This window comes from Vombatus ursinus, unplaced genomic scaffold (genome assembly GCF_900497805.2).
Source record: "Vombatus ursinus unplaced genomic scaffold, bare-nosed wombat genome assembly UNPS02014798.1, whole genome shotgun sequence".
NCBI classification, from domain to species: Eukaryota; Metazoa; Chordata; class Mammalia; order Diprotodontia; family Vombatidae; genus Vombatus; species Vombatus ursinus.
Window position 1 is genome coordinate 27598783 of NW_020954576.1, and position 17299 is coordinate 27616081.

Genomic DNA, 17299 nt, shown 5'->3' on the forward strand with positions numbered 1-17299 from the left:
ACATCAGAGATGAATTACCACCGGCTCTGCCACTGCCCCCTAAAGACCGTGGGGCCTTTCCCTTGGACTTGCAGCTGAAACCTCCTGCATGTCATCTACCTCATTAGAATGTGCGCTCCAAGAGGGCAGGGACCGTCTTTTCTCTTTGTATTCCCAGCACTCAGCACAGGGCTTTGTACAAAATAAGTGCTTAATAAAATGTTTTATTATTTATTTATTATATAAGTTTATTATATTTATTACATATTCCATTTATTATATAAATTCATTGTTAAGGCTCAAAATCTTACCTTCTACCCCTGCCACATTATGTTAAGCTTCTGTCAGGTCAGATACTACTAATAATACCACTACTAAGTGACCTTTCTATAATTCAATAAGGTTGAGAGAATACTTTACACACATTCTCTCATTTGCCTCCTATAATTGCTGCAGGCATTTTATTATTCTTATTTTACAGATAAGGAAGCCAAACACAGCATTCTATGCACCGTGCCCCTAGCTGCCCTTAGTTCATATGATTATAGCTCGAGGGCTACAAGGGACCTCAGAAGCCATGTAGGACAGGGGTGGGGAACCTGTGGCCACGTGTGGCCTTCTAGGTCCTTGGGTGTGGTCTAGTTCTACAGAACAAATCCTTTTATTAAAGGGATTTGTGTGGATTCAGTCAAAGGGCTGCACTTGAGGACCCAGAGGGCCATATGTGGTCTTGAGGCCCAAGGTTCCCCACCCCTGATCTAGGATAAACCCCCTATTTTACAGTGGAAACTGAGGTCTAGACAAGTTAAGTGATTTGTCTAAGGTCACACTGGTAGTGGGTATCAGAGTCGAGGCTTAAACTCATCTGGGATTGGGTGGGGGGAGATTTGCTTCTTCTCCAACTCTAAGGGGACAGGATCAGCCAAAGACCAGGAACATCTCTGTTGAACTAGAATGGAAGCAGCAGGTGGCTGAAGGGCCCTCTGCTCCATCAAGGGGCCTCCCCTCCCCTCCCGTCATCTCTGGGGGGTGGTAGTGGGCTGATCAATCAACAAGCATTTATTAAGGGCCTACTATGTGCCAGGCTTTGTGCCGGCAGGAGAAGCAGCACCAAGGGCACACAAGCCAGACTAGAGATCAGCTGTGCTAAGTGTTTTACAAATATCACCTCATTCCATCCTTACAACCCTGGGAGGCAGGTGCTGTTACGGTCCCCACTTTATAGCTGAGGAACTCATACAGCTAGGAAGTGTCTGTGGCTGCGTCTGAACTCAGGTCTTTCTGACTGCAGGCCCAGCTCTCTATCCATTGCACCACCCAGCTGCCCGAGGCAGGATTTGAACCCAGCTTTTCCTAACTCCTATACACTGCCTTGCTGTGTTGGAATCTATGGAGTACGTACAAATGGAAGTGAGTCAGAGAGGAACTGGTGAGCTCCATATACCTTATTTCCTTCTGCTCTGAGACATTTTCTGCCTTATCTCTGGACTGTTGCCTGGCACCACTGTGTGTGTGTGTGTGTGTGTGTGTGTGTGTGTGTGTGTGTGTGTGTTCAGCTTGGTTTTATTTTTAATACAGCACAGAACACTGCCCTTCTTTATCACATCACTTAAAGATACACTTCCTGAATCATTCTATTTATAGGGCCCCCTTCAAAAGAAGAATCAGCTTCTCAAATAATATTATAAAATGTTTTAAGTGGCCTTGACAAATTATCTTCATCTATAAAATGAGGATGGTACCTACCTTACAAGGGATGGATGAAATCCTGAGAGGAAAGTGCTCTGCAAACCTTGAAAGAGCCATTTGTCGGCTAGTACTATCTGTGAGATCCTTGGCCATCCCTCCAACACTTACAACCTTGACTCCATCTTCGTCTTTATCTGTGTGTCTGAGTGTTGTGATACTACTTTCCCATACAAACCGGGGGTTCTCTTCAGATAGACCGTGAGCTCAAAAGGAGGACCCAGTTTTTAAACATGGTGTTCCTTATTCTCTGCTCAGCTTTAGGAGTGGGAAGAGCACTGAACTTGTAATTTGAGGAACTGTGCCAAAATTCCAGCTCTGATGCTTGTGACCTTGGCCTTAACTTCCCTAGGCCTCAGTTTCTTCATCTGTAAAATGTGCGTGTGGGGTCTGACTAGATCACTTCTAAGGTTTATTACCCCCCACTTGATTCTTATCGTCTTCACTCCATGCTTCCTTCCCCCCTTTTTCTCCTTTCTTCCTTTTCCTCTCCAACTACACATATGTGGAAGGAGTGGGGAGGGGAAACAGAGACAGAGACAGAGAAAGAGAGAGAGACAGACAGAATGAGAGGAGAGAGCGTCACATGCTATCCAAAAGGGAACCTAATAATGAATAGAGAGGTGGGCTTGGAGTCAGGAAGACTTGAGTTTTCAAATCTCTCCTCAGACACTTAAAAGCTATGTGATCATAGACAAGTCATCTCAATCCCTATGAGCTTTGATTTCCTCATCTGTAAAATGGGGATAATATCTGTGAAATAGACAAGGTTGTTGTGAAGCTCAAATGAGGTGATGTGTGTAAACCTCAACTTAGATGCTAGCTGTTATTGATATTTCCTTTCTAAATCCACAGACTTTGACTCATGATGGAAAATGCTACCCTCATCCAGAGAAAGAACTACAGAGTCCTATGGAGTCTGAATGCACATCAAAGCATACTATTTTCTCTCTCTCTCTTTTTTTTTTGTTTCTTCTTTCTCGTGGTTTTCCCCTTTGGTTCTAATTCTTCTTTACAACATGACTAATGTGGAAATATGTTTAATATGAATGTATATGTAGAGCCTATATCAGGTTGCGCACCGTCTTAGGGAGGAGAGAGGGAAGAGAGGAGAAGAAAATTTAGAATTCAAAATCTTATAGAAGGGAATGTTGAAAACTAAAAATAAATAAATAAATAAATTTTAAAAAATAATAAATCCACAGGCTTTGGCCAGTAGATTTATATCATCCAATCTGCTAACCCATGCATCAGGAAATTGAGTTCAAAAGTGCTAATGTCATTTTACTGAGTATAATGCAGGGTTCAATCATGATAAGAATCCTAGTGTGATCCAAAATGGAGATTCTCTGCCCCAATGGGTCTTGTATTTACATTTACTGCCCCACCTATTTAAACAGTTAAGTAAAGAATGTAGGTAGTCTGACTTTTGTCCTGCTACTGGACTTTGATGACTCTGGAAGACAGAATGAGGCTGTCAACTTTGCCCAACTCTGCCTCACTTCAATCCAATTCACCCACGAGTCAAGACACAGCCTGTGAGATCATTCATTTTTCCTCTCCAAAAATGAAGGACAAGGGGCAGCTTGTTGGCACAGTGGATAGAGCACTGGCCCTGAAGTCAGGAGGACCTGAGTTCAAATCTGGCCTCAGACCAAACACTTGACATTTACTAGCTGTGTGACCCTGGGCAAGTCACTTAACCCCAATTCCCTTAAAATAATAAAAAAAAATTTAAATGAAGGACAAATAACAACAAAGGTGGCATGAGAGCCTAGGCTGTTGAATGACAGAATTTTCAAATACATTTTCTCCCAATCAAGGCATCTTGAAGATTATCCTTGATAAACAGCAAAGTGGTCCAATGGATAGAACACTGGACTTGGAAGTCAGGTAGTGCTGAGTTCAAATCTAGCCTCCTTAGCTGCAGAAGTCACATAACTTCTGTCTGCCTTGGTTTCCTCAGCTGTAAAACGGGCATATTTATTTTTATTTAGTACTCACCCCCAAGGGTCACTGAAAGGATAAAATGAAATAACACAGGTGAAATGCTTTGTAAACCTCAAAATGCTATGTAAGTAATAGTTACTATTATATTAAGATAGCCCTATTTTCTTCACTTCTCTTTGCCACTTTTTGATCATAGGGTGAAGGTGCTGAGAGTTACAGCAAAGAGAGGCAGGAGGATAACTGGGGCTGTGTGCATTTGGAGTCAGAGCACCAGGGTCTGAGTTCTGATCCTACTATCCTTGCCATGTGGCATTTGGCTAGGCACTAATCTATTTAAGCCTTGGTTTTCTCAGTTCTAAGATGAAACGATATTTATTGGTCCTCCTTACTCCACTGAATTGTTGTGAGGAAAGCCTTTTGTAAACCTTAAAATGTTAATGAAATCTGACCTACAATGGTCATTTCTGCATGTTATGTCTCTGGGGCTTGAGATATTTTATTTCAGGGACTATTCTGATGTCCTAGTTTTGCCCTGCCCAGTAATCTCAGGAAACCCTTGTCTGTTTGGTTCCAGTTCTAACTGGGTCATTAGATGTGGTTGTTTGAAAAAATTAAACAAAACAATACAAGCAGCTTTGGCTTGGTTCAACCTCAACCTTGATGCAAAGTTTAAACTATAGGCTGGGCATTTAGCAAATGAATGTACTTGCTCCTCATTTTTTACTTTATGATTTTTATCATGTTCTTGGTAATACATATGGAACCTAAATGCTTTCTTTCCCCTTATGGTATTCAGTGGCAGTAGATGGTACTGGACTTGGAGGCAGAAAGACCTGGGTTCACAGCTTTCCATCTATAGCTTAATTGATGAGCAGCTAAGTCACTTTTTCTTGGCTTCCCTTTCCTCACCTGTAAAATGGGAATATAAAATACCTCTGGCACTCACCTCACAGGGTTATTATGAGGATCAACTGAGATAACACATGTGAATTATGGATCTTAGAGCCTCATGTTATTTTTATTATTGTTGTTATTGGTCTTTTACAGATTTTTTTTTTTGGTTAGGGGTGGGTGGAGAATCTGAGTAGTTCATATCTAAGAGTGCCAGGAAATAATTGCCTGCTCAGGTTGAAATATCAATATCCCCCTTCACTAATAATAATAGCCGACGCATACAGATAGCACTTTACAGCTTACAAAGCACTTTACGTTCACTATCTCAATGTAGGCTTCCAATAGCCCTGTGAATTAGGTAGGATATGTCTAATAATTTCCATTTTATAGACTAGTAAACAGAGACACAAGAAAAACCTAAAGTGACTTGTCCAAGGTCATACAGGCAGGCTTTAATCTCAATTCAATCTAACCTGATCTTAATCCCAGTACTTGTTTCACTACACCATAGGCTATTTCAGAAAACTAGGGGTCTGTGGGGTGGACACTATGGAACCACTCCCACAACTTACAGAATCGCAGATGAAAAAGTTGGAAGAGATCTCAGAGGTCCCCCCAGGTCATTGGGTCATGGATGTAGAACTGGAAAGAGCTTTAGGGGTGATTTGTCCAACTTCATTTTACAGATGAGGAAACTGAGGTCTGTAGAGGGTCATAAGTGAATTTCCCAGGGTCATACAAGTACGAGCAAAACTAGGTCTTCAGGTTTCAAATCTAGCACTCTTGCCATTCTAACAGGAACATAACATTTTGATATCTTTAAGGCCCCGAGAGGCAGCTTCTGTCAATGTAAGCAGTAGCAGAGCCACAGAAATAGCCAGAATAAAGAGGTGCTCGACCTAGGGCTTTATTCTGCCTTCACGATTGTTTTCATGTGGAAATTACCCATAAGAGTAGGGTTGGTGATATGTAATTATATCCCAAAGCCCTATTTGACAGGGGGCATGGCACTCCATCATCAGGTGTAAACACCCAGCAAAATGAGCCATGCAGCCTGGAAGAGGAAGGCTTGGTTTCTAGCTTCCCCAGCGGGGAAGCCACAGTTTCCTTGCTGAGCTGATTCTCCACACAACCATTTTCTGCACTCCTTGGACCGCTCGCTTCTGTAACCTGATCTGAATTCATCTGGAGAAGCTCCAAACCAGAAACTTCTGGGAAAGCAAGCAGATGTTTCATTCTGGATTAACTATTGCCTTGCTGTAGAGAAAACTTCCAGCCAAATCCTAGAAAATTATGCTAACTATAAGTTAGAGGGAAAGGACTCAGAGAATCACTGAGTTTGCAAGTTAGATGGGAGGCCATCTGACCCCAAATCATATCTGAAAAGAATCCCCACTGTAACATAGCCAACACACGGTCGACCGGACTTTGCTTAAAGACTTCCAAGGAAGGGCAACCTACCACCTCCCTAGGTAGCCCATGCCACTTCTGGACAACTTTCATTGTTAAGAAATTTTCTAATAGAAAGCTTAAATTTTTCCCTTTGCAACTTCTGCCCATGGCTCCTAATTCTGCTCTTTAGGGCCAAATAGAGAAAATCTAATCTTTCACCCGCATAACAGGCCTTCAAATGCTTGAAGACATCTGTCATGCACCTCCTCTCTCCTCCCCCCTCCAGGTCTAAATATTCAGCCTAGATATTCTCAGAGTCATTAGATGACACAGACTCAAGGCCCTTCACCATGTTGGTTGCCCTCCCTGGCCTCTGGCCTTCCTTCTCTATGAGCCTCAGTTAATTCATCTATAAAATGAGGGATTTAGGCAGCTGGGTTCTAAGAGCCTTTCGAGGCCTACAGTTGTCTGACTTTATGCTGACTGATGACAGTTCTCTGTGTCTGCAGCTGCACCGAGGCCATAGTGAAAATGAGCCATGAGTTGGCAAGCACAGTCCCCTTTAGGAGGCTTGGTCAAAGTAAGAATTAGACTGGAATTGTGTGTGTGTGTGTGTGTGTGTGTGTGTGTGTGTGTGTGCGTGTAAAAATTTTAAAAATATATTTTCACACACATATATAAACATATACATATATATTGGTATACACATATATGTGTATATAAGTATATACACATATATACATGTATATATGATGTTTTTCTTTAGCCCTCAGATTTATCAGTTAACATTTCTGGGAGAAGGGAAAGGAAGTATGCCTTACATATTATCTCTTTGATCTTCCCAGCAGACCTGGGAAGTAGATAGTGCATGGATTTTTTTACCCTCATTTTGCACATAAGGAAACTGAGATTTCAGGGAGGTTAAGTGACTCACAGACAGAAGCATCAGTCAGGATTTGAACTCAAGTTGTTTGGCTCCCAGGCTAGAGTTTATTCTACTAAGCCAAGCTGCTACTTCTCACTGTCGTCTAGTATTTGTTATGCAAAGCACTACAGTGGGAATAGACAAGGTGTCCCCAAAGTCCTAGTGCAGCTTTAAGCTACTAAAGATTAAAGGCTTCCAGAGTAGGGGCTTCCACCACTTCCCTAAGTAGCCCATGCCGCTTTTGGACAACTTCAATTGTTAGGAAACTTTTTAATAGAAAATACATTTTTCCCTTTGCAACTTCTGCCCACAGCTCCGCATTCTGCCCTCTGGGGCCAAACAGAGCAAATCTAATTCTCGTTGGAATAGCAGGCCTACTTAAGTGCTAAGACTTGAGGGACACACCCTGTGTCAAGAGAAGATACAGCCGTCCCTGTTCTCCAGTTGCTTATGATCTAAGAGGAAAAATCTCTCCCCCCACTTCCCCTCCCCGCTCTGTTCTTCTCTCTCTCTCTCATACACACACACACACACACACACACACACACACACACACACACACTTCTATTAGAAGAGGAAATTTTTAAGAATAACAGAAAGAAACCAAATTCTGGCAGGAGAGAGGACAACGCTAGAGGGGCCTCTCTCATGGCTGGGCCACGGTGTCCACCTTCTGGCAGGGTCGTCCTTCAATCCACTTTATATCAGATTCCACAGGCACATGCATAGGGTGGACAGCAGGTAAGGAGGTGAGTGTGAAGGAGGCAAGTTTGTGTTTGGCTCCCCTTGCACCCTCTCCTTTACCTTCCCCTTCAAGCCCATTCCTACTTCTTCCCTCGGCCTCAGGCATCCAGAGCCTTGCGCTTCTTCCTGTTCTCCTCCATCAGTCACTTAACCACTCTGAACCTCAGTTTTCTCATCTGAAAAATGGAGATGACAATAGCACTTGACATCACAGGGCTACTGTGAGGATTGAATGAGATCACAAGGCTCATACAGCCAGAGCTGAGAAGCAACCATCTAGCCCAACCCCCTCATTTTATAGATGAGGAAACTGAGGACCAGACAAGTTAAGCAAATTGCTCAAATTTATACAACTAGTAGGCAACCACATCTAGTGGTGGGATTTGAACCCTTTAGTCCAGGAGTGGGGAATCTGAGGCCTTGAGGCCACATGTGGCCCTCTAGGTCCTCAAGTGCAATCCTTTGATTGAATCCAAACTTCACATAACAAATCTCCTTAATTTTGTTCTATAAAACTTGGACTCAGTCCAAAAGCTGCACCCAAGGATCTAGAAGGCCACATGTGGCCCCCAGGCCGCAGGTTCTCCACCCCTGCTTTAGTCCTTCAAATATTTAAAGACAGTTATCATATTTCAACTGAGTCTCCCTTTCTCCAGGTAAATATCCCCGGTTCCTTCAAACAGATCCCCATTCACTGAATGAACTAAGGATGCAAAAAGTAAGCATAAATGGTAAATGGCTGAACAAATTATTGTATGTGGGCTGCAAGGGCATATTATAGTGCTGTCAGAAATAACACACATGGGGAATTTAGAGAAACATGGGAAGACTTGAATGAACTGATGCAGGGCGAAGTAGGAGGAACCAGGAGAACAATATGCATGGTAGTCATGATAACACTGAAACGAAGCCAAACACTGAATCATTGCACTTGACCAATCTTGGCCCCAGAGGAGACATGTGGGAGCACCTCTTCCCACAGTGCAGAGGTAGGGGGTGATGATGAATGATCACACAGAGAGGTGGAGGAACTAGGCCTTGAACCCAGGCTCAGACTCAAAGTTCAGTGGTCTTTCCATGACTATGTGCTGAAATCCCTTAGGACAGAGGCTGATGGCCCACAACAGCCAATGAATCTAACGTCTGTGGGCCAAAGGTCAAGTAGTACATTCACTAAATACCTCTAAGGTCCAGTCAAGGTCTAAACCTACGATTCCCATTTTTGTCAACTTACTGACATTCTCAGAACACCTCATTCACAGGTTGGTATTGCCTGAGAGGTCAAGAACGTGTAGAGGCTTGTTTTCTCCTGCTAAAAATGAGCTCTGGTATTTCAGGCATCCAAAAATAAGGTAACAAACAATGTTTTTCAGCCCTCTGGGCTGTGGCCCCAAACCAGTTCTGTTTGTTTTCGCACGTTTTTAGAATTTTTCCTCCTCCATCAGATATTTCCTTCCTTCCTACTCAGAATATTCATTTTAATAACAAAAATATTTGGGCTGAAATAATTATTCAGGGTAATCGGTCTGTGACTTCCCCCCAACTGCTCTCCTTGGTAATGTCCAGACTTGGTGTGCTGAAAAGAGCACTGATCTTTGGACCAAAAGACCTGGGTTGCAGCTACGGCAGGTCACTTTACCTGAGTCTCAGTTTTCTTGTTTGTAAAATGGGGATAATACTCCTGTAGCACCTGCCTAAGCAACATGAGAGACAGTATGGTGTAATGGTTAGAGAAATGTCCTCAGAGCCAGAGTGACCTGGCTTCAAGTCCTTCCTCTGAGCCATAGGAGCTCTGTGACCCTGAGCAAGTCACTTTATTTTTCAGGACTCCTAGGCAACAATCTAAGACTATAAGTTACAAAAGAAGTGCTGACCTGCACTCGTGAAGGGACTTTCCTCAGCTGGGAATTCCCTATACCAAAGAAATCACAGGTCCAGTCCAGCATCTATCTCACAGGGCTATTGTGAGGATCAAATCAAAAGGATGTATTTGAAACACTAAATAACTGTTAGCAAATCACCCTTATGAGTCTCAATATCCTCATCTGTAAAATGTGGATAATAAAATTTGCAGGGTCAAGAGAAAAGCTTGTAATCCTTAAAGCATCGAAGAAACAATATTATTGTCAACACCCCCAGCATCAAAGAGACAAAATTTCTATACTTTTTCACAGAATTTCAGAGTTGGAAGGGACAACAGGGATCTTCTAGACATTCATTCATTCACTCAATAAGCGTTTTTTTTTTTTTAGGCAATTGGGGTTAAGTGACTTGCCCAGGGTCACACAGCTAGTAAGTGTCAAGTGTTTGGTCTGAGGCCGGATTTGAACTCAGGTCCTCCTGACTTCAGGGCCAGTGCTCTATCCATTGTGCCACCTAGCTACCCTAGGGTTTCTTCTTCTTCTTCTTTTTTAAATTATTTTTAAATTAAGATTTTAATGGAATGATAAGCACATTTAAAACACAGGAAATTTAACAAGTACATTCAAATGCTTACATTATACATTTACAACCATGTGAAATGTATGAAGTCATATGTCTATGTATGCTTTATATTTGGTAACTTTGTATAACCAGCACTTACTATGACTATTTTCTAAACACCATTTCATAATATGATCATTTGACAAGTAGTACCGTTTCCCCTGCAAGATACTATAAGTTCTGTTCGTACTGAGAATATTCAACAAAAACCACTTATCCTTAAATGTTTATTTTAAGCTCATGTTCTATCAAGAGAAGTTATTCAATTCGTAACACATGAATTTCTTGGTATCAGGCCAGCTTGTTTGGTGTATAGTCTTCAGTGGCTCATAATAAATGAGGCAGTAGAAAGAATGTAAGGATGAGAATTCTGATGACTTAATTCTTCACACAATAGATGAAATCACAGCACACAGTGATTGCAGATAATTATGCTAAAAATCTGATCATTTTGAAAGCACTCATTTAAAATGCTTAAGTTTGACCATCTTGAGCAGGGCACTAGAACTTCTTCAGCAGGACAGTGACACGGTCAGACCAATGCCTCAGAAAAAAATCACTTTGGTACCTTTGCGTGGAGGCGAGATTGGAGAAGGGAGAACCTGACGACTGGGAAACCCACCGGAGCTTATTTCAAGAAACTAGATGAGATGTGACAACGCCCTGAATTAGGATGATGGTCTTGGGAGTAGACAGAAGGGAACAGAGCCAAGCCAACAGAGTCATTCTCCCTGGTGGAAGCAGAATCAACAAGAATTTTCAAGTCATTATACACTATACCTAAAAATTCTCTTTGTAATGTATAGGGGTAAGTAGTGGTCATTTGTTGTTGTTGTTGTTACTGTTATGATGGTCATTTAGAGTTTGTGTGAAGACCTCTGAGTCGGGGGTGGGCGGGTGAAGGAAGCCACTGAGGTAGCCCATTCTAATTTCTGCCAGCTCTGATTGTTAGGAAGGGCAGCTAGGTGACACAATGGATAAAGTGTTCAAATCTGGCCTCAGACACTTACTAGCTATGTGACTCTGGGTCATTTAACCCTGTTTGCCTCAGTTTCCTCACTTGTAAAATGAAATGGAGAAGGAAATGGCAAGCCACTTCAGTACCTTTGACAAGTAAACCCCCAAAAGAGGTGATGAAGAATTGGAAATGAATGAAACGACTGAATGACAACAAAAAATTTTTAGGAAGCTCTTCAAGCCTAAATTTGCCTCTGGTAACTTCCATCCATCACTGTGAGTTCTGCTCTTTGGAACCAAGCAGAGCAAGTCTAATCTCTCTTTCACGAGACAGTGCTTCTAATACTTGAAGACAACTATCATATCTTCCTTCCTAGTCTTCTCTCCTCAAGGCTAAACATCCCCAGTTCCTTCAAATGGTCTTCATATGGCATGGAATAAAGGCCCTTCATGACTCTCCTCTGGTCATTTCCCACTTTATCAATGCCCTTTCTAGGATGTGGGACCCAAAACTGAACAACCTATGGTCTGAGCAGGGCAGAGTACAATAGTTCTAATAAAATACTTGGTTGAAGAAATTAAAGCTAATGGCTAATTCCCCAGTACAGTAGTCAAAGGATATGAACAAATAGTTCTTTCATTTGCAAACTATTAATAACTATATGAATGTTCCAATTCACTAATAATAAGAAAAATGCAAATCAAAATAGCCCCAAGGTTCCATTTTATACTCTGCAAATTAGCAAAGACAAAAGATGGAAACAGTCAATAATAGAAGTGTTGTAGAGAGGCAGGAACACTAATTTATTGTTGGTGGAGCTGTGAATTGATACAACTATTCTGAAAAGCAATTTGGAATTATGCAAATGAAATTACTAAAATGTCCATACCCTTTGCCTCAAAGATTTCACTGCTAAGCATATGCCCCAAGGATGTCATTGACAAAAAGAAGTGTTTCATATGCAACAAGATATTTATGGTAGGACTCTTATAGTAGCAAAGAACTAGAAATAAAGGAGATGCACATTGACAGGAGACTGTCTAAACTAGAGCTGCACAACTCGTAACTTCTTTGGGCCTCAGATAGGCTAGACTAGAGACAAACTGATAGTTGATTGTCTTGGGTCACACGACAAATAGGAGAGTGTGCAGTGGCAACCCTACATTATTCATGGGCCACAGAAGTCGCATGCAGTCCTTAGGTTGTATGTTGTGCAGGCCTGTCTAAACAAGTCTATGTGCTATAAGAAATGATGAGCATGATAAATACAGAGGACAGAGAGCCTCATGTGAACTGATCAAAGTAAACAGCCCAGTCAAACAATATACACAATGCGGAATATAAAAAGAAAAAAAAAACACTACTAAAGAATTAAAACTGGGGCAGCTAGGTGGCACAGTGGATAGAGCACCGGCCCTGAAGTCAGGAGGACCTGAGTTCAAATCCAGCCTCAGACAAACACTTGACACTTACTAGCTGTGTGACCCTGGGCAAGTCACTTAACCCCAATTGGCTAAAAACAAACAAATAAATAAAAAGAATTAAAACTGAATGCTATGAAATTATAAAATACAAGATTGGCCCCCAAAAAGGGACATGAGAAGAAACTTCCCCCTGCTATTCTGCAGAGGCTAGAGTCCAAGTGTGGGAAGGAACATCGCATATAATATCAGACTTCTTAAAAAACGTGTTTTAATAATTTTTTTCCTCTTCCTCATTTTCTTTCTTTCTTTTTTTAAAATGCCTTTGTTTTAAGGGATAACTCTTTGGAAAGGGGTAGAAGAGGGATAGAGGGGGAAATCTGGGCAATGTATAAACAAAAGATATCAATAAGATATATTTAAAATAAATTAATGGCTAAAAATGGGTCTCTTTGGTGATTAATGCACTTCATTCATCCACACTGCTGTAGTCCCCTATTGCTATAAATAGATTCCATGTGTGCTCTAAACAATGGCCACTAGAAGCCATAGCTAAGAATGTTCAGTCCTAGTGTGCCCACGGCTCCAACTGGAGGAGGGCTTTTATCAGAAGGAGCTCCGGCAATAGCCTAGTCTTCAGGCCCTACGTAAATTAAAATCATAGCATGAGTTACTTTCAGAAACAAACCTACCAAGAGCTGGGCTGTAGATATGCTTTCTGATTTAACCATTCCATGGAATTTGTTTTTCTTGAATGAATATAACATCTGCCCTTAGATCAATAAACGGTTTCCATGTTGTTATGATACCATGGTAACCTTGTGCAGTAAAAGACACAAATCTAATGGTGTACTAACTTCCTTTCATCGGAGCACACACAGTTTCCTCTTTTTCTACAATGAGTCACTTTCCCCCGTTCACTGGGCTGATAATCCAGAGAGCTGAGGGATGGCTGTGGTGATGTCGTTAGGACTGGACTGAGCTGTTTACTCAGTGGTCAGGATTCCCTATAACAGCAACGTCCCAGATTCCTCCCACTGCTCTGTTCCTCAATTCTGGTGGTTTTATGGTCCTAGACAAAATTTCTTCTGATAAAGTACAGACTATACTGGCCTCACACATTCAAGTCAAATCAAGTCAACAAGCGTTTATTAAGTACTTATTACGTGCCAGGCAAATTTGATCCTCTGAGATCCTTTCCAGTTCTGAGATTTTGTGTTTCCTTCCCAGCCATCCCATCATCTTCACTTCCCCCTACTGGAACCTTGAACTCCATCTCCGGAACCAGCCTGGGCTCTGATAGGTCAGCTTTGACTCATCTTGTTTGGATCCTGGCCATCTCCACGCCATGCCTGGCAAATGTACCCTCCTCTCCTTTTCCATCTCCTCTTTATGTACTATCTTCTCCCTTTAGAAAATGTAAGCTTCTTGAGGGCAGGATCTGTCTTGCTTGTTTATATTTGTATTCCCATAATTGACAGTGCCGGGCACTAGAAGAAGCTAGGTGGCACAGTAGATAGAGTACTAGGCCTGGAGTCAGGAAGACCTAAGTTCAAATCTGACCTCAGTCTCTTACTAGCTGTGTGATTCTGGGAAAGTCACTTAACCCTGTTTGCCTCAGTTTCCTCATCTATAAAATGAGCTGGAGAAGGAAATAGCAAACCACTCCAGGATCTTTGCTAAGAAAACCCCACAGACAATACTGACATGCTAAGGTCCACAGGGTCAGGAAGAGTGGAACGTGACAGAGTAATCAAAACAACAGCATTAGTAAATGCCTAATAAATGCTTTACCTATCTTTCCCATGATCTGGGCATTTCCCTGTTTCAGTTGGTGGCTCTTGGCCACTTTGACACCCCTTTGTGGTGTGGTGCTTACTCCCACTTCTCAAAGGCTTTACTAGTAGAAGGCAAGGTCTGGCAAGGTCTGGCAAGGCCAACCAAGCTGGAATGACTTAAGAGTATGGACCAGCCAATGGACCGTGTGAGAATCTGCCCAGCAGATTTTGAAGAGGCCCGTCTCCAGAGGGTTGGTCACCAGGGGATGAACTATTTGGAACACAGAAGCTCATGAAGAATGTGTACTAAGGTATTAGTAGGGGATGGATATCTGCTTCATTGGAAAGACTGATCGAATGAATCACAGGTCTTTGGGAGCACTAAAACTGTCAGAACACATGCAATGTTAGGCTGGAAAAGCTCTTGGGAAGGGAAACCAAAATGCTGGATGTAAAGGCTGCAAAGTCAAAGAGAACAGAGGACCCCCGCCATCAGGACTCTGTGAAGGTCTGTCTCTCAGTCACTTACCTAGCGCTCCTTGACAGATGTCCGTGCGGGTTGCTCCTTCAATAATAAACTGGGGATCGGAACAGATCTCCTGAGAACAAGAGCCATGAAGTACCGTTAGCGGTAGTGTTCTCCCCCGCCAGGGTCCAATTACCATCTAATTAAGCTGTTTAATTTCTTATCAGGGGAAACCCTCCCTTGGGGGCGTGATACCTACAGGACTTTTAGGCATTATCTTGTATGGTTTAGTCAAACAGCGATTGGTCAAGAATATGACATGATGTTAGGTAAGTCTTGGTCTTTGCCCTCCTGGACCTTATCCCTCTCCTGGAGGATAGGACTGAAGCACAAACAGCTACCATTTCTATAGTATATATTATTTCACATATGGTATCTCATTTGATCTTCACAGGTGAAGTGCTATTATTATTCCTATTTTATAGATGAGAAAACTGAGGCTGAGAAAGGTTAAGTGACTTTTCTAAGGTGATACAGCTAATACGTGACTGAGGCAGGATTTGAACTCAGGTATTCATGATTTAAATCCAATAAAATGTCCACTTTGCCATCTAGTTGCCTAATAAATATAATGCCTCAAAAAATTACATGATAAATGAATCTGAGAAGTGCAGAAAAAATGATCTATGAGGACATAGGGAAAAATATCATCAGTCACTGAAGGGACTAGGGAAGGCTTTATGGAGGGGGTGGCATATGATTTCAGCTTAAAAGGATGGATAGGAATTCAACAGGTAAAGAAGTCAGAGTAGAACATTCTAGAAACAGGAAAAAGCATGATCAAAAATACAGGGGCAAGAGTCTGAAACGTGCATGGGGGATGGCAAATAGTTCAGTTCTGCAGGAGCCTCCAGTATGTAGAAGGGAGTACTAAATTAAGAGATAAAGCCCCAAAGGAAAAGTGGCACCAAATTGTGGGAGGCCTTGGATGAGAGGTAAAAGAATCATAACTTTTAATTGCCTAAGTCATAGGGAGCCAAAGAGAAGTTTGAGCAGAAGAGTGATGGGACCAGATTTGTACCTAAGGAAGATTTGTGTGGCAGCAGCACGAAGGAGGCAGTGAGAGCATAATAATAATAATAGGTAACATTTATATAGTAAGGTTTGCTACTGTTGTTCAGTCATTTCAGTCATGAAACCCCCTTTAAGGGTTTTCTTGGCAAAGATATTGGAATGGTTTGCCATTTCCTTCTCCAGTTCATTTTACAGTTGGGGAAATTCAGACCCTTGTCCAGTGTCACACAGCTAGCAAGTGCCTGAGGCAGGATTTGAACTCAGATCTTCCTGACTCCAGACCCAGCTCTTTTCCATGGTGCCACCTAGAATCAGGAGGAACAGACAAAGATGGCTTGATGCAAGGAAAAGCTTCCTACCAATTAGAGCCACCTCCCAAAGTAGAATGGGCTACTTAGGGAGGAAGCAGGTTTCCTTCCCTTAAAAGTTTTTAAGCAAGAGCTAGACTGCTTGACACGTCTTTTACAGAGGGGATTCTTTTTTCATGTAGAGATGATCTCCTGTCATTCCCTTTAATAACAACTCACTTTTTTTTTTTTAGTAGCTCATCTTCCCATAGTGTTCTACAATGTACAACAACCCTGTGAGGCAGGCTGTGTAAGTACTGTCATCCCTTTTTACAGATGAGGCTGAGAGAGGGAAGTGATGTGTCCAGTCACACAACTGTCCGAGTGCTTGTCTCCCATCTTGACTCTAATGGCCTTCTTCCACCTGCTCACGCCCCCTCCCTCCACTTTAACATGCTAACCTCCCCCAGTGGAATATAAGCTCCTTGAGAGCAGGGACTGTCTTTCTTTTTGCCTGTACCCCCAGAATTTAGTGCAATGCCTGGCATATACTGAGTGCTTAAAAAATGCTTGCAGACTAGATGAGCCAGTAGCTACTTAGCTTCTTCTGACTCCCACTCCAGTGTCCCCTTTATTACACCACACATACACTTTTCCTTTGCCTGAAATCCTCTCTTCTCCCCTTTACCGACCTAAATCCTTACCCATTCTTTGCTAAGTCCTCCCTCGTCTTTTCTGTTTCTTTATTAATCTCCCTCCCCTCTGAGAATGTATTGTCTGTACCTTTACCACTTCTATACTGTACAATTGGGTATCATTCATTACAGTTTTCTGTGCATGTTATAGTTGAAAGAATGTTTGAATTTGAGTCAAGAGAGATCTGTGTTAAAATCCTGCCTCAGGCACCTGCTAGATTGTGTGACCCTGGGCAAGTCACTTGACCGCTGCCTGCCTCAGTGTCCTCAACCATAAAATGGGGATAAAAATATCACCTATCTCCCAGGGTGGTTATGAGGCTCAAATCTACTGTTTGTAAAGTGCTTTGCAAATGTTAAAGAGTTATAAGTGTGAGGTATTATCAATTCTAATCTTGTTTCTTAGGATGGTAGAATGTAAGCTCCCTGAGGGCAAGAACTGTCTCATTTTTAGATTTGCATTCCCTCCTGTCCCCTCCCCCAACTAGAACATTGCAAGGATTTAA

General features: G+C 42.1%; 1 protein-coding gene across 1 annotated transcript in view; it reads right to left on the reverse strand.

The window, feature by feature from the left end:
* LOC114049819 (calpain-2 catalytic subunit) overlaps positions 1-17299 on the reverse strand; it is an 87860-nt gene that overhangs the window by 61668 nt on the left and 8893 nt on the right. Inside the window, exon 2 of the mRNA XM_027871236.1 lies at positions 14801-14870. Within this exon, the coding sequence (XP_027727037.1) occupies positions 14801-14870 (70 nt within the window). The remainder of the gene's footprint in view (positions 1-14800; positions 14871-17299) is intronic.